Source organism: Colobus angolensis, unplaced genomic scaffold, assembly GCF_000951035.1.
Source record: "Colobus angolensis palliatus isolate OR3802 unplaced genomic scaffold, Cang.pa_1.0 Scaffold169, whole genome shotgun sequence".
Taxonomy (NCBI): domain Eukaryota; kingdom Metazoa; phylum Chordata; class Mammalia; order Primates; family Cercopithecidae; genus Colobus; species Colobus angolensis.
The window spans coordinates 1,672,527-1,685,113 of record NW_012114810.1 but is presented as its reverse complement, the minus strand read 5'-3'; the positions used below and the strand labels follow the sequence as shown (position 1 = coordinate 1,685,113).

Genomic DNA, 12,587 nt, shown 5'->3' with positions numbered 1-12,587 from the left:
AGGTAGTCTGAGACAGGAGAATCCCTTGAACCCAGGAGGCAGATGTTGCAGTGAGTGGAGATCATGTCATTGCACTCCAGCCTGGGCAACAGAGCAAGACTGTCTCAAAAAAAAAAAAGAAAAGATGATCAGATGTGGACGATCATTCAAGCAGGATGTGGTCAAGCAGTATGTGGGTGTTGATTACATTCTTCCTTCTCCTCTTACATGTTTGAAATTTTTCATAGTTTTTAGCTGTTCTTCCCAAAAAAAACAAAAAAAAGAGTAACTGTGTGAGATGATGTACATATTAATTTGCTTCACTATAGTAACATTATGTCTATCTTAAATATACACAATAAAACTAATTTTTTTAAAGAAAGAAATCTTTTTCATAATAAAAGCTTAAAATCCTATTCACGTTTATCCTCATCTTGGCGTCCTCTCATTATGTCTAACCCTACATCACCGAAACAGACTCCAAAAAGAAGAGGCCCTCCTGTAACACACAACCCAGGCACCAGCAATGTGGAAAGGGTACCCACCTGCCTGCCTCAGCCTCCTGAGTAGCTGCACCCACTTCTCTGTGCTGCACTCACAAAGATTCTACCCCACACCCCAGAACCAGGCTAGATGAGCAAGAATAGCAAAGCTGGGGAGTGTGCTGTGGGAAAAGTCTACCATATCACCTAGGATCTCCTGCCAACACCATGGCTTATAAGGTCATGTAGAAGGTTCTAGAAAGTTTGTTGAGCTCAAGGACACCCTCAGAAAAGCTGTAGTGCCAGTCCACCAGGACAAAGGAGATAAGAGAGCACTGGGAGATGTCTATCCCATCGTTGGTCCTTCAAGCATTATCTCACACACTGCTCTCCTGTAAGTCTCTAAAAGACAGCATCGAGCAATTGCACTCATCTCAGGGATTAGTGAAGTCCTCCTTCTCGCATTCCTGCATCCAGCCCTCCCACTTTCATCTTCCAAGTGTTTGACCAGCTGGTTCCATGCTCTGGATATCTGCTCCGTGCCATCCTCTGGCATGCTCTTAGGAGTCCCTTCCCTGACTTCCTGATTTTGATGTGTGGCAGACTCTCTACCCTCAATACTATCTGACCTAGAGGAATGTGTGCAACACATTGTTCACGGAAAAAAGTAATCGTAGAGTTGTGTGAATAACTCTATAACTATAGTATAATCCCCAGTTTTAAAAACAAATTCAACCACAATAGCAACAAAAACTTCTATTTAAGGCCAGGCGCAGTGGCTCACACCTATAATCCCAGCACTTTGGGAGGCCAAGGAGGGCAGATCACTTGAGGCCTGGAGTTTGCAACCAACCTGGCCAACATGATGAAACCCCATCTCTACTAAAAACACAAAAATTAGCTGGGCATGGTGGCGTGCACCTGTAGTTCCAGCTACTCAGGAGGCTGAGGCAGGAGAATCGTTTGAACCTGGGAGGCAGAGGTTGCAGTGAGCCGAGATTGCATCACTGCACTCCAGCCTGAGCAACAGAGTGAGACTCTATCTCAAAAAACAAAACAAAACAAAACCTCTATTTAAGTGGTCCTGTTTGCAATGACATGGAAGTGAATACAAGAGGATACTTATCAGAACATGTTACCTCAGAGGGGTGAGGATTTTTTATGAAACTTGACAAGCTGTTTCTAAAACTAGACCAGAAATGCAAATGTATAGTGTTCCAGTTACCTAGTGCTGTGTAACAAACTACCCCAAAACTTAGTGGCTTAAAGCAATGACAACATCACTTTTGCCCACAGATCTGTCGTTTGGACAGGGCTCAGCAGGAATAGTTTGTCTCTGCTCGGTGTCAGTGGAGGCAGCTTAAAGGCTGGAGGCTAGAATCATCTGATAGCTCACTTACTCACATGTCTGGAGACTCACGCTGCTGTCACTCGGACCTTCAGCTGGGGCTGGGGCCAGAATATCTACACATGACCTTTCCATATGGCTGCTTGGCTCCCTCACAACATGGTAGCTGGGTTCCAAGAGAGAGCAGCAAAGGTGCTCCAGCCGACACTTGGCAGTCACACAGTCACACAGCATCACCTCCACCACATTCCAATTACTGAGCCAGTCACAAAGGCCTTCCCAGGTTCAAGGAAACAGGGACTAGACTCCATTTATTTCATTTATGTGTCTATCTATTTATCTATCTATCTATTTATTTTTGAGATGGAGTCTCACTCTGTCACCCAGGCTGGAATGCAATGGGATGATCTTGGCTCACTGTGTCCTCCACCTCCTGGGTTCAAGCAATTCTCCCACCTCATCCTCCCACGTAGCTGGGATTACAGGCACCCACCACCATGTCCAGCTAATTTTTTGTACTTTTAGTAGAGACAGAGTTCCCCCAGGTTGGCCAGGCTGGTCTCAAACTTCTGACCTCAGGTAGTACACCTGCCTCAGCCTCCCAAAGTGCTGGGATTACAGATGTGAGCCACTGCACCCAGCATAATTTCTCTATTTTTTCTATTTTTAGTAGAGACAGGGTTTCATCATGCTGGCCAAGCTTGTCTTGAACTCCTGACCTCAAGTGATCTGCCCACCTTGGCCTCCCAAAGTGCTAGGATTACAGGCCACCACGCTTGGCCGACTCCACCTCTTGACAGGGAAGTTGTAAGATTCTGAAATAGTGTATGGAACCAGAAACGTTGTGGCCACGTTTGGAAAATACAATCTTCCATATATAGGAATAATTATTTTAATTAATAAAACCAATAACAGAAGACTCTCAGCATTAGATTTCAAAATATACTATATAATTACATTAACTAAAACAGTGTGCTATGGGTGCAGAAATAGACAAAAAGAATCAACAAAAGAGAACAAGCTGGACATGGTGACATGCGCCTATAATCTCAGCTACTCAGGTCACCAAGGTGGGAGGATCACTTGAGCCCAGGAGTTTGAGGCTGCAGTGAGCTAGCATCCTGCCACTGCACTCCAGCTTGGGTGACAGAGTGAGACTCTGTCTTAAAAAAAAAAAAAAACACTTAAAATTAAAATTTTTTAAAAAGAGAGGCTAAGAGGCCGGGCGCGGTGGCTCAAGCCTGTAATCCCAGCACTTTGGGAGGCCGAGACGGGCAGATCACGAGGTCAGGAGATCGAGACCATCCTGGCTAACATGGTGAAACCCCGTCTCTACCAAAAAATACAAAAATCTAGCCGGGCGAGGTGGTGGGCACCTGTAGTCCCAGCTACTCAGGAGGCAGAGGCAGGAGAATGGCGTAAACCCGGGAGGCGGAGCTTGCAGTGAGCTGAGATCTGGCCACTGCACTCCAGCCTGGGCGACAGAGCAAGACTCCATCTCAAAAATAAATAAATAAATAAATAATGAATAAATAAATAAAAAGTAAAAAAATAAAAAATAAATCACTCCCAATCTTAGTAGGCAATGTGTAATAGTGTCCCAGATGAACAAATACCACTCCTTTTTTGGACATATTTCTCTCTCTTTGGCACACCTTAGTCTCTTAGTTTTCACCTATTTTACATATGCTTACCTTTCTGTGATTGGCCACAGGGGGAGTCTTCATTTACATAAGGTGAATCATCACTTCAGCCCCTGATTGGTTCCAGGCCAAGTTGTTGAGCCAAGCCTTCACTTCTGCCTCCAATTGGTTCTTTACACTATCATACCTCTTTCTGAGTGGTGCTTTCTCCAAGATAGCCTGCAGGCCCGGTCAGCACACTCCTCCCCTTCCCAGTCCATAAGCCGCCCTCCTCACCCTCCCACTCACCCTCATAGCTGGCAACCCTCTTTTGGGCCCCCTCTTTGCTGAGAGCTTCTCTGTTGCTTAATAAATCTGACTCTGGCAGGTCAGGAGATCGAGACCATCCTGGCCAACATGGTGAAACCCCATCTCTACTAAAAATACAAAAATTAGCCCAGCGTGGTGGCAGGTGCCTGTAATCCCAGCTACCCAGGAGGCTGAGGCAGGAGAATCGCTTGTACCCAGGAGGTGGAAGTGCAGTGAGCCAAGACTGTGCCACTGCACTCCAGCTTGGCAACAGAGTGAGACTCCATCTCAAAAAAAAAAAAAAAAAATTAGCCGGGCGTGGTAGCAGGCACCTGCAGTTCTAGCTACTCAGGGCTGAGGCAGGAGAATCGCTTGAACCCAGGGGGCGGAGATTGCAGTGAGCCGAGATCGCGCCACTGCACTCCAGTTCGGGCGATAGAGTGAGACTCCGTCTCAAGGAAATAAAAAAGAAAGAAAGAAAAAAGAAAATCTTCTTGCCAATATATCCTTATTCCCCCAACTCCACAATCTCCTGGCTTCCCCCAGTACTCATAGAAGCTGGTAATAGGGAAAGGCAGGCTGTAAAGGGCAATCAATGGTGATGAGCTCAGGCAACACTGTTGTCTTCTTTATAAAAGCACATTAATGATGAGCCTGGAGAACGTATTAGATGTCAGGACGGCAAATACAGTTTTGGTTGTAACATGTCCGCTGTGCAAAACAAAATACATCCATTTAAGAGGCTTTCAACCGATAGTCCATGATCTCTCTGAAATTAGATGCAAAACTTGGTCTGTGTGTGCATTTTTCATGGTAGAGGGTCCATTGCTTTCGTCTGATTCATAACCTTAAAACGTCTTAAGGAAGAGGGTTAAGAACCCATAACCTGTTCAGTACAATGTTCCCTGAGGGTAAAAAGTTCCTCTGGCATCCAGCACTCCCGTGGGAGTCCATCAAAATTCCAGGGTTCACCGACTGCAGAACTATGGGGATGCAAATGCATTTGCAACTCCTTGGAAGGAAAGTACACACGGGAAACCAAGAAATACTAACAGGGAAAAAGCATTTTAGTTTAATGTGGTACAACTGCTGAGGTTTTGAGGCCTCCATCAAGAAGGAAAGAGCCCAGACTGCAGGTCTGTTGCGAGTGAGTGTGTCTGCAGGTTGTGTTAGGCATGTGGTGATTGTGATGGATGGGGGGTTATACGAGCTTACAGCGAACTTCCATCACTCCTACCCATCATTTTCTAGTTATTTTATCATCCATTGATTCTTCTCTTCCAGCAGCTCTGAGAACCGTAGATTAAACTGAAACACAAAAGGGGAGGGCAAAAGAAAAGACAGTTCCAAAGGGAGATGAGCACCCGTTCTTTCATCCTGCGGTCCCTTTAAGAGAAAAATCTCTTGGGACCTGCAGTCCCAACCGACCCCAGTTTTAACCGAAACCCAACCCGGACTTCCCCCTCTTGACTCAAATAAGACCAATTTTGGATTTTCCCTCCCCTATTGACCAATCAGATTCTGTTACCAGGCAGACTTCAGCGGCCGCCGGTACGAGCCCGGCGCCTTCTGTCTCCGGGGTGGCAGCAGTGACCAATGACAGAGCAGGCCGCCCGTGTATCTAGGCAGATCGCGGCTGTTACAACCATTCAGAAAAAGGAAAATAAAGCAACGCACGAGCCGGCTGGGCCAGGACCTTGGGGCTGGGCCGGAGTGGAGGTGGCTACGAGGTAGTTTCTCTTTCTCCCTTACCTTTATTGTTGCTTGTGTTGGAAGGCGACTGTTCAGAGGTAGGGAGGGGGCAAGATGAGTTGGGAGGAGAGCAGAAAAAGACTGTAGCTGTATTTTCAACAGCTTCTTCACCCATGTGCACGTGCCCGGAATCTGGGACCCCATTCCCCTGCCGGGTTTCTGACGCCCAGCCCATGAGTTCCGCTACCCCGCCCCACCCCCCCTCCACTTTGCAGAAACCGGGGATTGAATGGAGGGGGAAGGGAAGGAGGTGGGGGCGCGCCTCTGGATGGGCTGTTGTGGGGGATGACGTAGGGACCGGCGACGTGGGGAGGGGGAGCAGCGGGGGAAGTCGTGGAGAGATTAAGTAATGAGAACTTGGGCCCAGTTTTTTTTCCAAGCCTAGAAAGGCAGAATATGTTCGTATCCTTTCTGACCTCCCAAGCATATGCAATGGTGAGGAGTATTTTTGAGAATTAGAGAACTTTGTTTTGTGGCTGTTGTTGTTTTTGAGGGGGAGGAGGGCAGTATGGGGTCAGAGGCAGAAATGAAAATTTCTTGCTAACATGGATTCCCAATCTCCCTATCTCTTCCTTTACAGTTTTCCAGATTTAGAAGACTTCAAAAAGGTGGGGCAGATAGAATGGAGATGGCAAAGATCTCTTTGGGTATATATGGGCCTGGCAAAGTAATGGAATAATTTCTAATTTTCGGAGAAGGCAAGTGGTGAGAAAAAGACCACTGGGGAAATTCGGAGGCTTTGTTTCTGTTTCTCTGCCTTTCGGGGTAAAGAGATGAGGAGTGCCCTGGGGCCTTCAGGGGAAGGGAAGGCCAGTGTGAGTTACATCTTTATGCCTGTCCCTCTCAATTCTAGCCCTCATGCCGGGATGGCAGAAGATGAGCCTGATGCTAAGAGCTCCAAGACTGGAGGAAGGCCCCCTCCAGGTGGTGCTGAGGCTGGGGAACCTACCACCCTTCTTCAAAGGCTCCGAGGTACCATTTCGTAAGTACTGATCACATCTCCAAATCCTGTCCAAGACCTGAGTATAGATCCCTGCAGCACTTCACTTTGGCTGTAGATGAACTGCCTCTCAGCAAGGGCATGGGAGCAGAGGGAGATTCTTGGCCATGGTAGCAATACTTGAGCACCTGCTGGGCATTTCAGCCCTTTTCCCTCCTTAGCAGTCAGATAAAGAGAGGGGGAAAACCTCGTGTGTGACCTCCAGCTTTCTCCTATTCCCCACAGCAAGGCCGTGCAGAACAAAGTAGAGGGAATCCTGGTAAGTGTGTTGGGGAAGAGGGCAATAGAGGGATGGAAATGCTGAGGGAGGAGGATGTGAGGATGATGGGCATCAACAAAACAGTGATGTGGGAGAGGTAGGGTCGTCTGTCTTGTCAGAAGATACTTGGCTTTGCAAATTTGCTGCCAGTTTGACTTTGTGCCTCTCACTTGATCTCTGTGAGCGCTTGTGTAGAAGCCCAGCAGAGATGAATTCAGAGCTGATCTCCTCTACTCCCCTCCTCGCTGTGGTAGCCTACAGGGCTCCTCAGAGCACCTAGTGTCAAATAATTTTTTTTTTTTTCCTCGAGACGGAGTCTCGCTCTGTGGTCCAGGATGGAGTGCAGTGGTGCCATCTCAGCTCACTGCAAGCTCCACCTCCTGGGTTCACGCCATTCTCCTGTCTCAGCCTTCCCAGTGGCTGGGACTACAGGCGCCCACCACCACTCCCAGCTAATTTTTTTTGTATTTTTAGTAGAGACGCAATTTCACTGTATTAGCCAGGATGGTCTCGATCTCCTGACCTCGTGAACTGCCCGCCTTGGCCTCCCAAAGTGCTGGGATTATAGGCGTGAGTCACCGTGCCCAGCCTTGTCAAATAATTTCTAAGGTCCTTTTTCAGTCTGACACCCTCTAAGTCAGCTACACTTTGGGGTGGGAATCAGAGGGTCCTACATTGGGTCCTTCTTGGCCTTATTATTTCTCCTGCCTCTGTTCTGTCCTACCTCAGCAAGATGTACAGAAATTTTCTGACAATGACAAGCTGTATCTCTACCTTCAGCTCCCCTCAGGACCCAGCACTGGAGACAAAAGGTAGGTTTGATGGTAGTTTTAGATGGCAGAGGTTCTGATTCTTAGAAAAAGTTTCACTGGGAAGGGGTGAGGTAAATAGGAAGACTCGTAACTGCTGTCCTTGATGAAGAGGTAAGGTCCCCACCCTGACTTGGTTTACCAGGGAAAGGTAGATTCTGGGTGAACTACTTTAGTCTAGCACTACTGAAGTGGTAGTTTGGGAAGACCCAGGACAACTGTTAGGGTCTTAGTAATGCTTGTTCCTTTTGTTTCTGTAGCTCAGAGCCAAGTACACTGAGCAATGAGGAGTACATGTATGCCTATAGGTGGATCCGCAACCACCTGGAAGAGCACACTGACACCTGTCTGCCAAAGCAAAGTGTTTATGATGCCTATCGGTGGGTGGAAGGGTGGGTGGTGGGGTGAGTGGATTGGTGGGCATAGGACCCCCTCACCCATGAAGAGCTTCCTGCCTTGATTAAAGCCTGCCTTCTTAAAAGGGTTCCTCACACTTGATCCCTAGGGACCCTTCGAGCCTACCCATGGCCTCCTTCTCTGAGTATGTTCCCACTCTGCTCCCCTCTCTCTCAGGAAGTACTGTGAGAGTCTCGCCTGTTGCCGCCCACTCAGCACAGCCAACTTTGGCAAGATCATCAGAGAGATCTTCCCTGACATCAAAGCTCGAAGGCTTGGTGGCCGGGGCCAGTCCAAGTATCCTTGACTAGAGAGGTTGGGGGTGGAGGACCTGGGAGGAAGACTTAGGATGTGGAGACCCAGGAGTGGAACAGCTTAACTTGCTCAAGGGGTTTGGAGATCGCCATGTGTTGGCCGCTCTTTAACTTGCGTCAGATATTGCTACAGTGGCATACGAAGGAAGACCTTGGTGTCTATGCCACCCCTGCCTGGACTTGACCTAAAGGGTTCTGAGAGTGTAAGTACCAAATCACCCTCCAATTCTACTCTTCTCTCCCAGGTAAAAGGCAGAGATCTTTGGGGCATATTTTGAGGGCTAACAGCCTCAGTCATTATGTATGTAGCTTCTAGGTATGATGTTCCCTTCTGCCAACCCTGTAGCTGAGGGAGAGGATGAAGAGAACTTGTGGGCTTCTGCAGTGGGATAGGTAGAGGCTACTCCCGTCCCCAATCTGGTCTCAGCTTTGGTCAATAGTCTTTGGTCACTTCACGAGAGGGGACAGGGTTATTTAATTTGGAGTGTGACTGGGCATGTCCTTCCCCACTTCAGCCAGAAATGGGCCCAGAAGTAACCCCAGCACCTCGAGATGAACTGGTGGAGGCAGCCTGTGCCCTGACCTGTGACTGGGCAGAGCGGATCCTGAAACGGTCCTTCAGTTCCATCGTTGAGGTTGCCCGCTTCCTGCTACAGCAGCATCTCATCTCTGCCCGATCTGCACATGCCCATGTGCTTAAGGCCATGGGGCTTGCTGGTGGGTGGACCCTCCCCTCCCTTATGTCTCAGCAACCCTGACCCACTTGCAGCTTCAGTGGCCCTCCAACACACAGAATAGAGACACCTTGGATTTGCCCTCTCTTCCTGGAGACCCTTCTAAGACATGCTTTAGCACCCCATTTCCTGTCTCTACTAGTCAGTGAATCAGAATTGCCTCACTCCCCTATTCCTCAGTTTCTTCCTCACCTTCACTCTATTACCTTTTTGGCACCTCTGCAGAAGAGGATGAACATGCACCTCGGGAACGGTCATCTAAACCAAAGAACGGTGTAGAGAACCCAGAGGGTTCACAAGCCCACAAGAAGCTGGAGAGACCGGCCCAGGTAAGGAAGTCGGTGGCCCTGACTTCGCTGTCCTGGGCTGGGGGCTTAGTATATCCTTTTCCTATTGGGTCCCATGCTTTTCCACTTCCTGTGCCTCTGGCGTCTCTGTTTCCTCCAGTATTCAGTCTTCACACTTTACTGTGTTCCTCTCTTTACCTTTTAGCCTCCTAAGGATCTGGAAGCCCGAACTGGGGCTGGCCCTCTCGCACGTGGAGAGCGGAAGAAGAGTGTAGTTGAGAGCTCAGCCCCAGGAGCCAATAACCTGCAGGTTAACGCCCTAGTGGCTCGGCTGCCTCTGCTCCTTCCCCGGGCCCCTCGCTCGCTTATTCCACCAATCCCAGTCTCTCCACCTATTCTGGCCCCCAGGCTTTCTTCAGGTGCCCTGAAAGTGGCTACACTGCCTCTGTCTAGTAGGGCTGGGGCACCCCCAGCGGCTGTACCCATCATTAACATGATCTTACCAACTGTTCCGGCTTTGCCTGGACCTGGACCTGGGCCTGGGCCTGGGCCTGGGCGAGCTCCACCTGGGGGACTCACTCAGCCCCGGGGCACAGAGAACAGAGAGGTAGGCATAGGTGGTGACCCAGGACCACATGACAAGGGTGTCAAGAGGACAGCTGAAGTACCTGTGAGTGAGGCCAGTGGGCAGGATCCACCAGCTAAAGCAGCAAAGCAGGATATAGAGGATACAGCAAGTGATGCCAAAAGGAAACGGGGGCGCCCTCGAAAAAAGTCAGGTGGAAGTGGGGAAAGGAATTCTACCCCTCAGAAGTCAGCAGCTGCCATGGACTCTCCCCAGTCCTCCAGGTTATCATGGGAGACGTGGGGCTTAGGAGGGGAAGGCAACTCAGCTGGAGGGGCAGAAAGGCCAGGGCCAATGGGAGAGGCTGAAAAGAGGGCAGTGCTTGCCCAGGGTCAGGAAGATGGTACTGTTTCCAAAGGAGGAAGGGGCCCCAGTTCCCGGCATACCAAAGAAGCAGAAGATAAAATTCCCTTGGTCCCCTCAAAAGTGAGTGTCATCAGAGGCAGCAGAAGCCAAAAGGAGGCTTTTCCTTTGGCAAAGGGGGAGGTAGGCACTGCACCACAGCGTAATAAAGACTTAAAGGAGCATGTGCTTCAAAATTCCTTATCCCAGGAGCATAAAGACCCCAAAGCAACACCCCCATGATATAGGTCTGTGGGGAAGAGTGTTTATATCCCTGCATTAACTTTGCCTAGTAGAGGCCCTTCTCTGCACTTGCTTCTCATTTGGCTATTCTTTTCCTAAGGAAGTCCATTCTCTTCTGTACAGACAGCTGAGTCACCCAGTCTACTTAGTACCTGGTTGCTGCCTCTGACCTTTTCAGCTTGATACCCTTGGCTTTAGTATAACCAATAAATCTGTAGTGACCTTACCTGTATTCCCTGTGCTATCCTGTGGGAAGGTAGGAATGGGCTATGATGAATGTATAGGTTAGGGATCTTTTGGTTTTAAATCACAGAAAACCTAATTCAAACTGGCTTAAAATAAAAAGGGTTTATTGGTTCATGTAACTGGAAAGTCCATAGGTAGTGCTCGCTCCAGGTGAAGTCTGACCCAGTAGCTCAGTATGTCTCTACCAGACTGATTTTTTTTCTCACTGTTGCATCTTCTGTAGGACCATCTTAAGTCTGGGCCACTTAATGGCTGCTAGCATTCCTGGGATTACACGTTTCCCCATTTATGTCCAATCAGAAAAAGAAGGCATCTTTGTACCAGAAATCTCAGCAAAAGCCCTAACATTCACACTGATTAGGCCTGGGTCACATGTCCACCCCTGACCAATCATTGTGGCCAGGAGGATGGTACATGCTAATTTGCTTATTCTACACCATGGACTACACCTTTGGGGAAAAGGGTGGGGTCAGCTTCCCCAAAATCACATGGATTCCCCATGTGGAAACTAGGAGCATGCAGTTGCTTGGGTGGCCGGTGACACCAGGCTACTATTATTTTAGCTTGCTAAGTTGAGATCAGCTAGACCTGCTTTTTTTTCTCCTTAGTCTTGCATTTCCCTCAATACAAGCTATAGCCTCTTTCCTCGTTTCTAGTCTCAGAAGGAAGGAGAGGGAAGCCATTTTCCTGTAGGGACTCTCCAGTCTCATTTAGACGATAGTCCCTTTTTTTCTACCTCCATCTTAGAGATGGAGCTCCTTTTCCTGTTTCTTAATTTTTGTTTTCTCCTCATTCCTGCTTCCCTATCTCTCACCCTATTGCCAGTTCCACCAGCTAGCATGAAAGACTTCCTAGCCAGTTCATTAAATCTATTCTGTAGCCACCAGGTGGCAGCATCTTGTCATACGTGTCAGGACTTAGGACTGCGGGGTTTAGGTTAGATGTCAGGGAAGGAGCTAGTTCTGTGGTCAGGCGGCACCAATGAGAAAGGAATGCAGACCCTCCAGATGTATCCTTGGGAAAAGCAGTAAACCAACTAATATTTATTGAAGACCTACTTTGTCCTCTACATAGGGTAGCTTCTGTCAGGGAATCTTGGTTCTTCCCCAAAAACACTGATTTTCTTTCAGGGAGACTTAATGTGTTCATTTATTTCCACCAGAGCAGATTTAAAGAAATTATAATATGTAATATTTGGTATCTATAAAGAGTATATCTAATGTGAATAAATTATGAAGCATACTAATGAGTACCTATGACCCATAACACAGTACCTATGACCCATAACACAATTTATACATTAAAACATTTGAAATACCATTGTGTTTGTGTTCCTCCCTAGCCTGTCCCCTGCCTCTTCTTAGCGGTAACCACTGTCCTTAATTTTCATGTCTATTATCTACTATAGATTTTTTTAAACCGCATATGTATATATAATTTTAAAAATGTATTTAATTCTGCTTGTTTTTTAGCTTTACAGAATTTTTTTTTTTTTTTTTTTGGTCTCGCTCTGTCGTGCAGACTTTTTTAAACCGCATATGTATATATAATTTTAAAAATGTATTTAATTCTGCTTGTTTTTTAGCTTTACAGAATTTTTTTTTTTTGAGACACGGTCTCGCTCTGTCGTGCAGACTGTAGTGCAGTGGTGTGATCTCAGCTCACTGCTACCTCCACTTCCTGGGCTCAAGCAATCCTCCCACCTCACCCTCCCCAGTAGCTGTGACTACAGGTGCAGGCCACCACGCCTGAAGTTTTGTATTTTTAGTAGAGATGGGGTTTCATCATGTTGCCCAGGCTGGTCTGGAACTCCTGGGCTCAAGCCATCTGCCCTCCTTGG

General features: G+C 47.9%; 1 protein-coding gene and 1 long non-coding RNA gene across 5 annotated transcripts; one reads left to right on the top strand and one right to left on the bottom strand.

Annotated features, from left to right (window-relative positions):
• Nucleotides 1-4,786: 4,786 nt before the first annotated feature.
• LOC105508872 lies at nt 4,787-5,719 on the bottom strand. The gene is made up of 2 exons (XR_001001347.1): nt 5,493-5,719; nt 4,787-5,048 (listed from the first exon to the last, which is right to left on the bottom strand). It is a non-coding gene; the product is annotated as an uncharacterized LOC105508872 (long non-coding RNA).
• Nucleotides 5,296-11,989, top strand: RFX5 (regulatory factor X, 5 (influences HLA class II expression)). Of its 4 annotated transcripts, none has more exons than XM_011937872.1 (11): nt 5,296-5,470; nt 6,073-6,190; nt 6,346-6,474; nt 6,718-6,751; nt 7,481-7,563; nt 7,821-7,940; nt 8,134-8,253; nt 8,392-8,473; nt 8,786-8,987; nt 9,230-9,333; nt 9,497-11,989. In XM_011937872.1, exons 3-11 carry the CDS (start codon nt 6,359-6,361, stop codon nt 10,499-10,501), a joined length of 1,866 nt encoding a protein of 621 aa, XP_011793262.1. In that variant the 5' UTR covers nt 5,296-5,470; nt 6,073-6,190; nt 6,346-6,358; the 3' UTR covers nt 10,502-11,989. The 4 variants fall into 4 exon arrangements, with proteins under 4 accessions (XP_011793262.1, XP_011793265.1, XP_011793264.1 ...); XM_011937874.1 differs by having other exon boundaries at nt 5,388-5,470; nt 6,073-6,197; XM_011937873.1 differs by lacking the exon at nt 5,296-5,470 and adding an exon at nt 5,709-5,927.
• Nucleotides 11,990-12,587: the final 598 nt, after the last annotated feature.